This window comes from Selaginella moellendorffii, unplaced genomic scaffold (genome assembly GCF_000143415.4).
Source record: "Selaginella moellendorffii unplaced genomic scaffold, v1.0 SELMOscaffold_2, whole genome shotgun sequence".
NCBI lineage: Eukaryota > Viridiplantae > Streptophyta > Lycopodiopsida > Selaginellales > Selaginellaceae > Selaginella > Selaginella moellendorffii.
In genome coordinates this window covers 3,514,307-3,528,537 of record NW_003314263.1, presented here as the reverse complement: position 1 = coordinate 3,528,537, position 14,231 = coordinate 3,514,307, and the positions used below count along the sequence as shown (strand labels likewise).

Below are 14,231 nucleotides of genomic sequence, written 5' to 3'. Positions count from 1 at the left end.
TATAGCGAAGCTCCGCAAGCTCCCATTGGCCTGTGCTTGTTGGCGCGGATCGATCCCATTCAATCAGAGCCGTTGGATCGAAAAGCATCAACGGGCAGCGCCACGAATACCATGATTTAAATCCAAGCATTAAGCTGGCAGGATTACTTGGACGCAACAGCTTAACCTTCGCAGAAGCAAAGCCAAAGAATAAAACTCCACTCTTTTTACCGTTGAAAGTGTTGACCATAGAAAAGTCAACAATGTCTGACTAGCTCGAGTTCTTTGATCCACACTCATTTATCCGTGAATTCGATGAGCTGAGCGACGACGCCAGGATCGGCCAAGGTGCTGATGTCTCCCAGATCATCCAGCTGCTTGGAGGCGATCTTGCGGAGAATTCTTCGCATGATCTTGCCGCTCCTCGTCTTTGGCAGGCCGGGGGCCCAGTGGATCGCGTCTGGAGCAGCGAAAGCTCCAATCTGCGGTGTACACACATTACGATTACTCGAGAAAACTTTCGCCACAACACCTCCTCTTACCTGGCATCGCACAGTTGATATCAAGCTCGACTTTAAATCTGCCGTGTACTCGACTCCTTCGTTGAGTGTCACGAAGGCATAGATTCCCTGACCCTTGACCTGCGAGGAGTTTCAAGATGAGATTGATACTTCAAAATGAGCTCTTGTTTTACCTCGTGATCGATGCCAACCACGGCAGCCTCGGCTGCCAGAGGATGCGCGACAAGAGCCGACTCTACTTCAGCAGTGCCAATGCGGTGTCCACTGCACAGCCCCACAACTCCAGTTACTTGAGCTGCAACAAAACAAATCCAGAGAAACAGACAAAACGTTACCTCACGTTGATAACGTCGTCCACACGGCCTGTCAACCAGTAGTAGCCATCTTTATCCCTGAATGGAATAGAGAGAAATAGTCAGAGAGAGCAAACGACCGAAGTTTGAAAGCAATAGACCTGCGACAGCCGTCGCCGCTGAAGTAGAATCCTTTGAAAGGAGCGAAATAGGTAGTTTCGTATCGTGCGTGATCACCGTAAAGACTTCGAAATATGCCCGGCCAAGAGGCTTTCATGCACAGGAATCCCGTGCATTCTCCGTCGAGTTCCTTGCCATTTTCGTCCACGACTGCTGGCTGCCACGACAAAAAACGCGACTGTATCAAGGAACGCAGATACCAGAAAGAGATGAATACCTGTACACCGAAGAAAGGTAGCGTGGCTGAGCCCGGCTTCAGAGGCCAACAGCCAGGTAAGGGTGTTATCTGGAAGAAAACAAGAGTGAAATCCCTTTTTGGTGTCGACAAGAATATGTACCATGAAGCCACCGGTCTCTGTTTGCCACCAGGTATCTGCAATGGGACAGCGACTATCACCGACAACTTCGAAATACCACCTGGAAAACACCATCTTTAAATAAAGCAGCATGCTCTAAGGTGGGAGCCCATACCTCCACGCGCTTGGATTGATCGGTTCACCGACGCTTCCTAAAACGCGCAAGGACTTTCGCGAATGCCGTTTCACTGGCTGGAAACAAGAAAACTCTTCAACGATTCACAGAATAAGGTAATCAATACCTCATCTCCTGATCTCATCAATGCTCGAATCGCTGTGGGGGCCGTGTAGAAAATGGTAACGTGGTATTTGTCCACAATCTCCCAACACCGACCAGCGTCGGGGTAATTTGGAACCTACACAAAGAGCCAAGTGAGTTGACGAGACAACCGGGCAAATACGAATGCTGACCCCCTCAAAGATCAAGACAGTCGCTTTGTTCAATAAAGGGCCATAAGTGACGTAGCTGTGACCAGTGATCCATCCACAATCTGCAGTACACCTGACATGGCATTACCTTGACGCGTGAAACAGTAACAAAAAAATATAACATTGTTGAAAAGTATACTTACCAGTAGACATCTCCGTCATGGTAATCGAAGGCATGCTTGAACGTTGTGGCGGTATAGACCATATAGCCACCAGTTGTGTGCAACACTCCCTGAGCAAAACAAGCATTCAGTTTTCGAGTATCTCATGAGAAAACCACCTTTGGTTTCCCAGTGCTGCCACTGGTGTACAGCAAAAACAAAGGATCCTCCGCGTCTACCCATTCCACTGGACAATCAGTGGGATAATTTGGAACGACATCCTAGAAACGTGAAGCAAAGAGCCCGATAAAAAAGAGAGAGACCAGAGAGATCAAATACCTGCCACCACACATCCCTTTTCTCTTTCCAGGGAGTGTCTTCTCTCTTGATCGCTAATTTATTATCATATGTCAAACAGTAATCTGCACAAAATCGCCAGTATGTTATCCACAAGCAGACGAAAATCGAGCATAATCAGAGTTTCTAGTACCTACAGAATAGCCACCCTCCTGTACACATCGATTTAAAGCATCATCTACAATTTCCTTAAGTTTGATAAGCTTTGGGCCCCGTTTTACACCACTGGTCGTGAGCAGAACCTTTGGCTTGCAATCCAGAATTCGTTGGGCAAGCGATTCAGCAGAGAAACCAGCGAACACGACCTGCAAGAACGAGCATTATATAACACACAAAGAAGGAAGAACGTACCGAATGAACAGCGCCAATGCGAGCACAGGCAAGCATTGCTATAGGCAACTCGAGGAGCATTGGCATATAGATTGCTACAGTGTCGCCTTTCTTGATTCCCACAGCGAGCAAATAGTTTGAGAGCTGATCACTACAAAGCTTTAGAACAAATGCTGCGCGAGAAAAGCGATAAACGACGTACCTGACAAACGCGATCGAGAAGCTCTTTGTACGTTAGCTTCATATCAAATCCTGGATCATTTGCTTCCCACAAGAGAGCAACGTCGTCACCCCTGCCCGCCTCTACATGCCGATCCACAGCATTGTAGCAAATGTTGGTACACCCTCCTTTAAACCACTGAGAGAGAAGTTCTACCAAGAGCATGGCAAGTTTACTCCACTTTGAAAGCATACCTCCACACGAATTTCTCCCTTGCGAACGTCCAAATTCTCGGTATGAGCTTTGCTCTCCTCCCACTTGGATTTCCAGAAGAACTGCGACGCGGTGTGCGACCAGAATCCATCGGGATCATCCACGGAATTTTTGTACAGTGCTGCGTACTACAAGTACGGCTATGAGAGGGGAAAATTCGAGAGATAGCGATGGATCATACCTGTTCTCTGGACGACAATAGAGCGGATTTTTTGAAAGTTTCCGACGCATCAAACAGCTCCTCGGCATCATCCGCGACGACACACTCGGCCTCCATTGCGTCGATCTTCCCGGAGGCGCCATTGCTGGCCTTGACAGCGGCGGCGGCCTGTCGTCCCATGCCGGTGGAGGCGATCGACGCAGCGCCGGGCAAGAATCGCCGCTGGCCGGATCCAAAATTCGCAAAACCTAGCGCTGGAGGTCCACAGCGAGAATAAAACCCTAGATCTTGACACACCAGTGGCAGTTGAATTTGGAGCTCTCTCACCATCGCTGCTAATGCCCGAAAATATTTCCAGATGCGCGGTATATTCTAGTCGTCGGATAAAGTCAAACGAATCGAGGCCGTTGCGCGAGCCATTTAATCTGGACAGTTGGAATTTGATTGATTGAATCAAGACCGTCCATTTTCTAGACTTTGGCGGTCTTTACTCGCGACGAATGCTACTCTGCATCTTTGATAATCCATGACGAGGACAAACGAACGAAGAAGCTGCTCGCAAAGAATTCCTCCAGTGTAGGCCGAGAAGCTCACCATTCCCCCCTCGCCTTTGAAAAATAGAGCTTTGATGTTCTTAAAGACGTGATCGCCCAGCTCGAAGCTAGGCAGTGTTCCATACAAGGCCTAGAAGAAGAAAAAGAGAAACCAAAATGGATCCAAAGTTTGGAGTGAATTGGAGGAGTACCTGGATACCACTGCTCGCATTCACTCCCTTGACTTTGGCTTCCAGGAAGGAATTGGAGTTTCCTTCTAGCAGCTTATACTTCTCGACGGTGCTGTTGGGGAAGATCACGTCTACGCCTCCAGCTCCTGTGTCAAGTAGAAACAATGTCTCGTGGCCGTTAAATTTTGCTGGAACATGAGGGACATTCTCTAGCATGCGCATCCTCTGCACAGAAAAAAATAATGGATTTATTTCCCATCGAGGAGGAAAATGGACGGACTTACCACAAAGCTTTGGTTCTTAGGAAACTGATAGGTGGCTGCGTTGAAAAGTGATAACGTCTTTTGCGTCATGGACATCTACAAAAGAAATCGAACAATGTAGCCTTGAAACATTTTTAGAGCCTCGTCTTTACCTCTACTACGCAATGATAAAACAAGTCGAAGCCGCAAATTCCTGCTACCGGTTGCACTCCTCTTACGACACCATCCATTGCTACCTGCAGATAAATTTATGTGAGATTGGAGAACGACAGGTTTTTCCTACTTCGATGTATAGCGGGTTGGTGATTTTTAGTCGTCCAAGCTGAAATTCTCGGCCACGAACAAACTTACTCTTCACCTGATGGCAAGTATTAGTATTTTGCATTCTTGACATTGATACTATACCTGAGTCTCTACACCCGTTACGTATATCTCCCCGAATTCCGCCATTGAAAATCTCTCTCCCTGGGCAAGAATTTCAAGTTAAAAAGAAACAATCTGGAGCCATTTTGTTTGTACCACGCCGGGAGCGAGAGAAAGACCACTGGCGCCGGTATCGACCACAAAATATCTGTAACTTAACAACATGAGACCGCATAACAAAAAAAAAAAAAAAGAATTCTGTGACTTTACCCAATGTCCTGACCGTCAATCAAAGGCTTTACTACGTAGTGTCCGCTAACGGTTTGAATCATCTGTCGCACCAAAGTTATAATGGAACAGCAAGCTCTTACACAAGAAAGACACATACATACCTTCACAGTGGAAGAAATGTCTTCGTCAAATTCAACCACGGGCCTTCGTTTGTTATGCCTTGCTATCTGGGGTGTGGATGGAACTGTAAACAAGCTTTGAGAAATTCTGGCAGCTTCAGCACGACTTGCAATAGTAGTGTCTTTGCCACCAGCTGGTGGATATCGCACAGTCGAGCACGGCATTCGATACCGACGACCAGGCTGCAAAATTGATCTGAAAGCTTCATTCTCCTAATCAGCTCGTCCTAGAGGATTATGAGTTATAAGTACCAGAATGCATCGCCAATCGGAGTACTCCCACACGTCCTCCCCACCAAAAACTTGTGTTCTCATTTGAGTTGGAAGCCAGGTGTCTGTATCCACATGAACACGAGCCAGTACCTATCATGTTTCCGAAGAACGGGAGCAAGAACAGGAGAAGAGCAATTTTGTTTTCAATGAACTAAAGTTGGAGTGGAAAACGTACCTTCGAGTCTTTCAAGTGTACTTCGAAAATCTTCTCTGAAGGAGAATCCTTGTCCAGCTCGATGCTCAGCTTCGTCTGTCCACCGGCTGAAATCCAAAAGCCTGTTCTTAGCCAAGTCGTCAGCAAACTCGTCTGCAAGGTCAGTATGATAAGATTTTCGATCTTCGGAGAATCTATGAAACCAAACCTCTAGATCGTCCAAATCTAGCGACGTAACTCGTCCGGCATAGTCGGCATGCCATGGTCTGCTAGTGCCATCGTATCCTCCATCCACAGTGACTTCCTCGCTATCGAATTTCTCGTAAAACCGGCCATCGGAACTCCACGACAAATTCCACTCTCCAGTAAGACCCATGAAAGTTTGCTCTCCTACACCATCGAAACCAAAAATCCTCAGCCTAGACAATGCAATCCTGCGGGAACTCACCAGTGACAGTGAATTGCTCGTTGCCAGCAATGTCATCGATCCCCATCGCCTCGCGCATTTTCTCCAAGCACTGCTCCACGGACAAAATCTGGCGATGCTCGAGCTCCTGGACCTGCATCGAGCACTGGGACTGGCACAGCCGCGCGGCATCGCGCCTGCGCCTGCCGGAGAACCCTAAACCCCACAATGGAGCTGCCGCGACCTGAAGAATCAAGCCCTGCTTCCCAATCGCCCGATTCACAGGCCCTGCTTGTGAGAATCCATAGCGCTTCAATCGATTTCCGCTGGAAATCACGATGGAGGACGATGGCGCGGCGCAATAAGCTCCGACTGCCATTGCCTCCACAAAAATTCCCTAGAAACGCTACTAATGACCTAGCCGTTGGATGCCAGATCCGACGGACAGCATTGTGCCACGTATTTATATCATCGGACACTGCTTAAATACTGCCCGTTAATTAACGCCACTACGTGGAGTTCTATGACATGTGGCGGCTGGAGATTTGTCGACGTCGGCACTTTTCGCCGACGTGGCGATGGTGTGCCAATTTTCTTGGACGGAGTTAGGGCTCTTGGAGAGATGAGCTTGAAGCGATTGGAGGCCGCGGCTAGAGGCATTCAAATCTTTCCGGGACGCGCTGGCGACTGGATCATGCCCGGATCGTGGATCTTTCCCGCATTGTAGCTCCTAATTGGAGCGATGGATTTGTCCGGGGCGATGGCAGTGGATCTCAAGAAGGTAGGCGCTTCCAATGCCGGATTATCGCCCTGAGGATGGATCTTTTTGCAATCTAGAGCATGTCGCAGGCGTACAGGAGGCCAGGATCGAAAGAAGAGGGCCAGAATGGGAGCGACGCGGCGGCGCCCAATCCTTACAGCAGTCCAGCCTCGTCGATGACCAGTGCCTCCTCGCTGAGCAAATCTGGGAATCAAAGGGCGGAAGCGATCGCCGAGGCTCATCGAGGGAGAGTGGAGGCCGAGGCACAGGCTTATTTGGATGCTACCATGCGCAAGACCGAAGCTCGAGCTCAGCGTCTACAGGTATGGGCGATCAAATTCTCGAAAAGATTTCCTTGCTCGATCGCTTACCTCGATCTTCTTGCGTTCTTTGCTTCTCTTCTCCAGGATAAAGTCGAGAGGCAAAGAATGTACGAGGAAGCTAAAGCTCTTGAGAGTCACAAAAGGGAGGAGCAACGAGCGGATCAAGTGGTTCACAATGCGGAGGTAAGCTCCAATTCCTGGTGTGTAGATATTCCTTTTGTGATCGATTGTTCTTGATCCAGCTAGATAGAGCGAACCAGATAGTAGATAATTCTATTGTGACCGATTGTTCTTGATCGAGCTAGATTCTTCCTTCTTGTTCTATCTAATTTACTTTCGTTTCATCCATCTACAGGTAAAGGCTGATAAGATCCTGGCAAGAGCTCGGCAAGAGTCGCAAAGAATAAAATCCCATGCGAACGAGGAAACCGAGAAATCCATAGCCAACGCGCATACAAAAGCCGAAAGGGTACTCTTTTCTTCTTCTCATTCTTTGTTCTAGAGGTGACCAAACTTTTTTTGTCTAGATGAAAGCCGAGATCGAAGAGGCAAAACGCAGAGAGCTCGCGGACATTGTCGATCGCGTCCAGCAAATGATCGTCATTGGGCAGCTCCCCAGCCAACACGAGCCCAGCAATCTGGTGAAGAAGGTGAAGCAATTTGCTTGCTACATTTGAGAACTTCAACTTAAAGCAGGGAGTCATCACACATTCCCTAGAAAGAACTTCCACTTTTCTTCTACGAGTTCTTCCGGGATCCTTGGAACGAATGCTCCTCGTGAAAACTTTCACGTATTGCTAGAAAGAATGGATGAATCGCGAGAGGTATTTCGTGGGGCTGATCAAAGCGTGTGGAGCTTCCAGGGACTTAGCCGCGGGGAGAAGCCTCCACGGCCATGTCATAGAGGCCGGGTACGGCAACCGCCCATACCTGGCCAATACTCTCATCGTCATGTACGGGAGGTGTGGCAGCGCCAAAGAGGCCCAAAGGGTGTTCGATGGCATCGAATCGCCGGATCCCTGGACATGGAATCTACTCTTCTCGGCATATGCCCAGAATGGGCATCTTGGCAAGGCGCAAGAGCTCTTCAGGGATATACCATTCCGCGACGTTGTGACGTGGAACGTCTACGTCACCGCGCTGGCGCAAAACGAGAATCTTCTCGAGGCCAGGCAGGTGTTTGACAAGATGCCCGAGAGGAGTATATTCTCGTGGAACGCGATGGTATCAGGGCATTCCCGGAATCGGCAATTGGAGGAATCTGTGGATCTGTTCGAGAAGATGCCCGAGCGCTCGGTCGTTTCTTGGACCGCGCTAGTCAACGTGTTCGGACAACGGGGCTTGTTAGACCAGTCTAAGTGGATTTACTCGCTAATGCCCACCCACGATATTGTGTCCGGGAATTCCCTTCTTGCGGCATTTGCCGAGAGTAAAGAAGTGGCACAAACAAAGAATCTCTTTGATTGTTTGCCCGAGAGATCGTCCTCTACGTTTAATCCAATGCTCAAGCTTTACAAAGACACTGGCGATTTTGCCAGTGCCAAAGAAGTCTTTGCGCGAATGCCCAATTGGAACCAAATCGCGCTGAGCACAATGATCCAAGCATATGCCCAAGAAGGGCATCTTGCAGAGGCAGAGGAATTATTCCAGAAAATGCCCGATCCAGACGTGGTCGCGTGGACCGGGATGGTAACTCTCTACGCGAGATTAGGGCTCGTTGACCGGGCAAAGACCACCTTTGACCGGATGCCCGTGAAGAACACCGTGACGTGGATGGAGATGGCACGTGTCCTCTCGGAAGCCGGCCACGTGGACGAGGCCAAGGCTGTATTTGACTCGATGCCTCGACGGGGTATAATGTCGTGGACGTGCATTGTAAACATGTATTGTACGAATGGTGAAGTGGAGCTGGGGAAGGCAGTGTTTGACAAGATGCCGCAGCTAGATTCGTACGTCGTGATCGTATTAATGGCCGCGTACGCACAGACGGGGAGAATCAACGAAGCCAGGCGCGTGTTCGATTCCACCCCCCAGCCAGACACGGTGACGTGGAATATTCTCATATCGGCATATGCCCTGTCCCGGCATTTGCAGGATGCCAAGAATTTCTTCGACGTTATGCCGGAGAGGAGCTCGGTGACGTGGAATGCCATGCTGTCAGGGTACGGACAACATGCCCAGTGGGGACAATCCGTACAAGTATTCTCCAGGATGCCGTACCACGACACACTGTCTCTGAATGTAATGCTTGCAGTGAATGCTCAGCGGGGGCATTTGGATCAAACGAAAGAAATGTTTGAGGTCCTTCCGGATCAAGATGTGGTGTCATGGAACACGGTGATCATGGCGTTCTCTCAAGCTGGGCAATTGAACGAAGCCCTCCTTTTCTTCCAGGAGATGTGTCTCAACGGTGTGACACCCGATCAAGTGACGTTCACAAACGTTTTAGCTGTTTGTAGCCACATTGGTGTCACCGAGAAGGCCTGTGGTTACTTTACCTCGATGGTTGGCGACCATGGTATCGCTCCAGCGAGAGAACACTATGGAGCGATCATAGACAATCTCGCGAGATCTGGAGAGCTGGAAGAAGCTGAGGAGCTTGTGACGAACATGCCTTACAAGCCCGGCGAGATGGAGTGGTCGGTTCTTCTCTCGGCTTGTAGCTCGTACAAAGATCTCGAGCGAGGTAAGCGAGTAGCACAAGTTCTCGAGGAGATCATGCCGGATGAAGCAGCAAACTATGTGTCACTCTTCAAGGTTGTCGCTGATTCGAATACACCAGTCTAGCGAGAGGATACGATGGTCTGCCATTGTAACGTAAGATCAATCAAACAAATGGAATGAATTTTACTCTCTTTTTCTTTCGCGAACGAACCGGATGGACAAAACGCGGGCCTCGGTGTCGTAGAGTTCACTCTTGCTCTCACTTCGATGAGGAACGCTGCTTGTGGATCTTGAAGCCGTAAATCTTGGGAACGTACGTGTGCGTCGGCCTGGCGGGCTTGAGGTGTGGATATGTCATGAGGAAGAGATGCGGGAACGTTGTTCCAAAGTAAGTTCCGTCAAGGTCTGGAAGCGAGAAGGTGATGTGTGAGCAAACAGGAAACGAGAAGTAAAAAAACTTACTGCCTTGGATCTTGGAGCGGGGGTAATAAATGTCTTCGCATTTGGGGCAAAAAATCTTCACAGTGCTTTGGCGAGGGATGTCCGACTGCCCCATTGGGAGGCATTGTTGGCCGCCACAGAACACTCGCGGACATCGGCCAAAGTCCACATTTTTATACTTGTCCAGCTGCGAGCACGAAAGGAAACTTTGATACAAAACAGCAAAAGCTAGAGCACTCACCATGGCAGCCATGCCTTTACTTGTCAGTATGTAGCGCACATGAATTAATCCATACAACATCTCCGCGGCGGATTCCACAATCTCGTTCTGCTCTTCGGTTAGCATGTCATCTGCAAAGAGAATGGTTTAGAACGAGCGACGCACAAATGCAAAAGCAAAGGCTCACCAGTTGGAGATTCGACGTCAAGAATAAGGTCCAAGGCGTACTCGTAGTAAGGAACTTGGTTGCTGAGGCCACTCAAGTTGAAATCATCCTGGATGTACTCGGCGTCTACTTCGCAAAAGAACTCGTTCCCTCTTAGTGCACAGTACCATGGTATCCACGAAAACTCCTCGCCCTCGTCTGAGCCACTCACATCGGACTCCTCGCTCTCGGTGTCCGACTCCTCAACTAAAGAAAAGAGAAAGAAAAAACACGACCAAGTCAGTGTCCACCTAGAAATAAAACCACGACAGAGTAGAAAAAAAATTCTAGAAAACTTACCATCTTCTGTGACAGATTTCTCAAACAATGCTGCCTTGTTATCAGTGCTACCGCCAGTTCGTCGTCCAGCCGGAGTAGACATTGGCGCTACCACCGACCTCTCCTTCTCTTTTCCATTTGCCGCCGACGCCTTGGAGGTCGAGGGCGATGCCTTGCTTCCCTTGGAGCTTTTAGATTCGTGATCCAAGTAAAGCTCGGACTTCCTACCACTGCTGCCAAGGCTATACCCTACTCTCTCCCTAGTATACATATCCGCGAGCCCTGCTGCTACGCTACCAAAAACCTACCGCTGTGATTATCGATGCCTCAATTCGATTCCTCAGCCCCTACGCATCGCCCGCGCACCCACATTTATTTCGGAACCAGCACGGCGCGCTCACTGGAGCGTTTCCCCTGGATCCGGCACCGCCGCCTCGACGCGATGCCGCAATGCCTGGATTTTCGCCGCAGCTGGGATCGCTTCGTGAGATCTGCGAGAGAATGCGGCGCGGCGATGTGATCGACGCGGCGATCGTCATGGCGAGGAGGAGGCCGCCATGGCCACTCCAATATCACACACACCCAAAAAAGAGGTTCTAAGGGCAAAGCCGTCAGGATTTTATGGGTGACGGCCCCGACGGGCGTGATGTGCGTGACGGGCCGTGTAGGGTTTTGCCCAGTGAACACGTGGTGCCACGGTGGAGGCATCCTGGCCGTCGGAACCACCGGCCGCGATGCGTGCGTTTTGAAATGTTCCCTCCAAGGGCCTCCCCATTCTAGGGTTCTAGCGAGAGGGGAAGCTATGGCGCCGGCGCCAGCTGTAGGGATGATTCGCGCGTAAGTCTGGAGCTCCAGGAATGCTAGAAGAGTAGATAGATTTCACAGTATTGTCTCCTGGAGCAGTCGATTCCGATGAGCGGCGCCGCCGCTGGGGCAGAGGATGTGGAGGCCGAGCCGTGGTTCCATCGCAGGAAGTCTGATACCTCGAGCGTTCTCAGCGGCCTTAGTGATGAGGTAAGTAGGTGCGTTTCCTCGCGATTCCTTTCCTAGCACAAGTTTATTGCTGGGTTTCTTAAAAGTCCTTGCGATCCAGGTTGAGAGCGAATGCCAGAGTGATGTGATTGACCATGAAAATGAGAGCGTGGAGGAAACGGAGCTCTCGTCAAGCTTGCAGAATAGCCGTCTCGATCAAGTGGGTTTCGAGGACGCGCCTACGCCCGTCCAGTTTCCGCCACTGGCATCCCCAAGAACACCGAGAACCACGCCACGAACGCCCATTGTGGTTGAGTGCCCCGGTGCTCCAAGCGTTCGCACGCTAAGGTTTTTTCTCTTGTCCCTTCTTTTTTCCTTTCACTGTAACACAGTGTTTTTGCATTTCCAGAAGCAAAGAGATGGTACGACAGAGCAGCTTGAGTGAAACAAAGCTGCTCATGACAACCCAGTTAAAGAGAACGTATAGCAACTTTCTCTTCGACAAACACTTCGATTTTCTCCGGGAGATTGGTCGAGGCTCGTCAAGCAAGGTACCTATACGTATTTGTGATTCACAACCATTCTAACATTCTCGTCTTCGTTCCTCCTTCACGCAAGGTATATGAAGCTCGTGACAGGAGACACGGCGTGCTCTGTGCCGTGAAAATCAGCAAACAGCCCTTCTTTGCTCGAGAAGACAGAGAGCGCTTCCTTAGGGAGATTCAGAGCGTTGCTTGTCTCCCGGAGCATCCCAACGTCGTAAAATATTATAGAGGATGGCAGCAGGACGCGCACTTTCACATCCAGATGGAGCTCTGCGACGGTGGCAGCCTTCGCAACTATCTGGATGCTTTGTCACAACCACTTGACGAGAACAAGGTACAAACAAACTTCCAGCTCTCTCATATCATGGCTTACGAACGAAGATTCATGGATTCTATGCAGGTGTGGTGTTTTATACGCCAAGTTGCGTCGGGTCTGGATCACATACACTCACATGGTGTCCTTCACCTCGATATAAAACCGGAAAACATTCTTATATGCGGCGACAGTGAAGGTCTGTTTGCTCGAACAAAAAGTCATTCGTTTGATGGCCTCGGTACTTTTCCAGGTACACTTAAAATTTGCGACTTTGGTCTCGCTGTCCAGAAGCAAAGCCTTTGGGACTGGGAAGAAGGCGACGGAGCGTATGTTGCCCCGGAGCTACTCATGGACCAGGAACCCGGCGCCGAGGCGGACATGTTTAGTTTTGGCGTGATGGTTTACGAATGGGCCACGGGAGAGCCTCTCCCGCGTCCAAACCCCGAGGTGGAGGTCCAGATCGCTTCTTTCCCCGGCAGAACAGCAGCTCTCACAGATCTCGTCCGAGCGCTGCTACGCTTGGAACCATCACGAAGGCCAACAGCAGGAGAGGTACTTCAGTGGCAAAGCCACAAGAAAGGAGAACGATTGCTGATATAACTTATAGCGCTGCTCTCGAGGTCAGTTTCTAGTTTCAAGTTCTCGCGATGGCTGATACACTTGTGAACTTTCTTTCAGTGCTCGCAAAAGCTTTCGAGAAGAGCAGCGAATATCTTTTGTAAGTTTCGAGTTTTTATCCATCGAGTGGTTCTCTCTCCTAGAGTGGTGCTACTGCCGCCTTACTTTGTTCGAATTCTTCCAGCAGTGGAGCGTGAAGCTCTTTGATCCGATCCACGCAGTAGTCATAGAGAGCTCGCTGGTGATTCCGGTAGCAGCGGTAGCAGCGCGGATCATCCCTGGCTCGCTCCACCTGCTGGATCATCCTCTTGTAAATAACGTAACTCGAGTCGCTGGCGATCGATCGAGACGGAGGAGCCAGCTTCGCTTCAAAGAAGTCCTTCTCGCCGACTGGAAGCCGCGAGTACTCGAAGACGTGAGCCAGGCGATCCCGGTGGTGCCTCACGCCAATCTCTCGCGGATCGCCCACCTCGCGACGCATCAACATGCCCAGCTCGCCAGCTCGGTCCTGGAACACCGCGATCTCCGCCAAGAACAGCAGTCCATCGCCGAGATTGATAGCCCAGGCGGTGTCTTGGGACTTGGATCGAGCGTCGAAGAGCAGTACCTGGATCATCGTGTCGCGCAGCCGATCGCCCAAGAGCTCCTGGAAGACGAGATCTTTCCACTGGGAGAGGCCATCGCCATCGCCATCGCCATCGCTGGAAGGATCGAGCTTGAGGTAGAGCCTGGAGCACGGGGCGGCGATGGTAGCGCGGGCGAGGGAGTGGTAGTGTAGCGGCGGAGGCGGTGGCGGCGTTGGCCGGGATTGATCGAGCGTCGCCGCTGAGGAAGAGGGCGATCGATCGAGCAGGGCCAGGGATTGGAGGAAGATCTTGGCGCGAGAGGAGCCACGGATGCGGCGGAAGAGAAGGAAGACCTTGGAGAGATGGAATGTGAGGTGTGTCTTGATCTCCGCCACGGCCGATGCCAGCGCCATGTCCGTGATGGGCTTGAAGAGCGCGCGATCCTCGAGGCGGAGGAGGGAATATAGCTCGCGCTGGAAATCCATGGGTACCTGGAAGTGATCGAAGAGGGACTGGAGCTTTGTGACGAGCTGCTCGGCTTCCTCGTCCCGGGCATTCTCCTCGGCCAATGTGAGGCCATAGCCCAGCTC

The 14,231-nt window shown here is 50.6% G+C and overlaps 6 protein-coding genes across 7 annotated transcripts; 3 read left to right on the top strand and 3 right to left on the bottom strand.

Annotated features, from left to right (window-relative positions):
- Nucleotides 1-83: 83 nt before the first annotated feature.
- On the bottom strand, nt 84-3,484 carry LOC9643272 (acetyl-coenzyme A synthetase, chloroplastic/glyoxysomal). Its single transcript, XM_002962617.2, has 18 exons — nt 3,161-3,484; nt 2,961-3,107; nt 2,749-2,904; nt 2,568-2,690; nt 2,350-2,521; nt 2,199-2,281; nt 2,039-2,140; nt 1,902-1,990; nt 1,741-1,831; nt 1,572-1,685; nt 1,445-1,521; nt 1,312-1,390; nt 1,191-1,259; nt 955-1,130; nt 836-892; nt 674-764; nt 522-620; nt 84-461 (listed from the first exon to the last, which is right to left on the bottom strand). The coding sequence occupies exons 1-18, from the start codon at nt 3,467-3,469 to the stop codon at nt 276-278; spliced, it is 2,220 nt and encodes a 739-aa protein (XP_002962663.2). The 5' UTR covers nt 3,470-3,484; the 3' UTR covers nt 84-275.
- Nucleotides 3,485-3,558: 74 nt separating this feature from the next.
- On the bottom strand, nt 3,559-6,150 carry LOC112351318. The gene is made up of 13 exons (XM_024688976.1): nt 5,775-6,150; nt 5,535-5,716; nt 5,348-5,479; nt 5,152-5,262; nt 4,882-5,082; nt 4,760-4,821; nt 4,646-4,697; nt 4,532-4,591; nt 4,410-4,484; nt 4,279-4,362; nt 4,148-4,222; nt 3,885-4,088; nt 3,559-3,823 (listed from the first exon to the last, which is right to left on the bottom strand). The coding sequence occupies exons 1-13, from the start codon at nt 6,109-6,111 to the stop codon at nt 3,593-3,595; spliced, it is 1,806 nt and encodes a 601-aa protein (XP_024544744.1). The 5' UTR covers nt 6,112-6,150; the 3' UTR covers nt 3,559-3,592.
- A 233-nt stretch (nt 6,151-6,383) lies between these two features.
- Nucleotides 6,384-7,522, top strand: LOC9643271 (ATP synthase subunit b, sodium ion specific). Its single transcript, XM_024661824.1, has 5 exons — nt 6,384-6,513; nt 6,570-6,815; nt 6,900-6,998; nt 7,171-7,284; nt 7,343-7,522. Exons 1-5 carry the CDS (start codon nt 6,475-6,477, stop codon nt 7,490-7,492), a joined length of 648 nt encoding a protein of 215 aa, XP_024517592.1. The 5' UTR covers nt 6,384-6,474; the 3' UTR covers nt 7,493-7,522.
- A 103-nt stretch (nt 7,523-7,625) lies between these two features.
- On the top strand, nt 7,626-9,602 carry LOC9661387 (pentatricopeptide repeat-containing protein At4g02750). The gene is made up of 2 exons (XM_002963014.2): nt 7,626-7,991; nt 8,097-9,602. Exons 1-2 carry the CDS (start codon nt 7,626-7,628, stop codon nt 9,600-9,602), a joined length of 1,872 nt encoding a protein of 623 aa, XP_002963060.2.
- Nucleotides 9,600-11,218, bottom strand: LOC9643270 (casein kinase II subunit beta-1). Of its 2 annotated transcripts, none has more exons than XM_002962616.2 (5): nt 10,646-11,218; nt 10,328-10,552; nt 10,162-10,271; nt 9,942-10,107; nt 9,600-9,884 (listed from the first exon to the last, which is right to left on the bottom strand). In XM_002962616.2, exons 1-5 carry the CDS (start codon nt 10,893-10,895, stop codon nt 9,739-9,741), a joined length of 897 nt encoding a protein of 298 aa, XP_002962662.2. In that variant the 5' UTR covers nt 10,896-11,218; the 3' UTR covers nt 9,600-9,738. The 2 variants fall into 2 exon arrangements, with proteins under 2 accessions (XP_002962662.2, XP_024517585.1); XM_024661817.1 differs by having other exon boundaries at nt 9,945-10,107.
- A 200-nt stretch (nt 11,219-11,418) lies between these two features.
- On the top strand, nt 11,419-13,215 carry LOC9661386 (probable protein kinase DDB_G0291842). Its single transcript, XM_024663864.1, has 8 exons — nt 11,419-11,461; nt 11,528-11,638; nt 11,718-11,944; nt 12,006-12,147; nt 12,215-12,475; nt 12,542-12,653; nt 12,708-13,077; nt 13,136-13,215. Exons 2-7 carry the CDS (start codon nt 11,537-11,539, stop codon nt 13,055-13,057), a joined length of 1,194 nt encoding a protein of 397 aa, XP_024519632.1. The 5' UTR covers nt 11,419-11,461; nt 11,528-11,536; the 3' UTR covers nt 13,058-13,077; nt 13,136-13,215.
- Nucleotides 13,216-14,231: the final 1,016 nt, after the last annotated feature.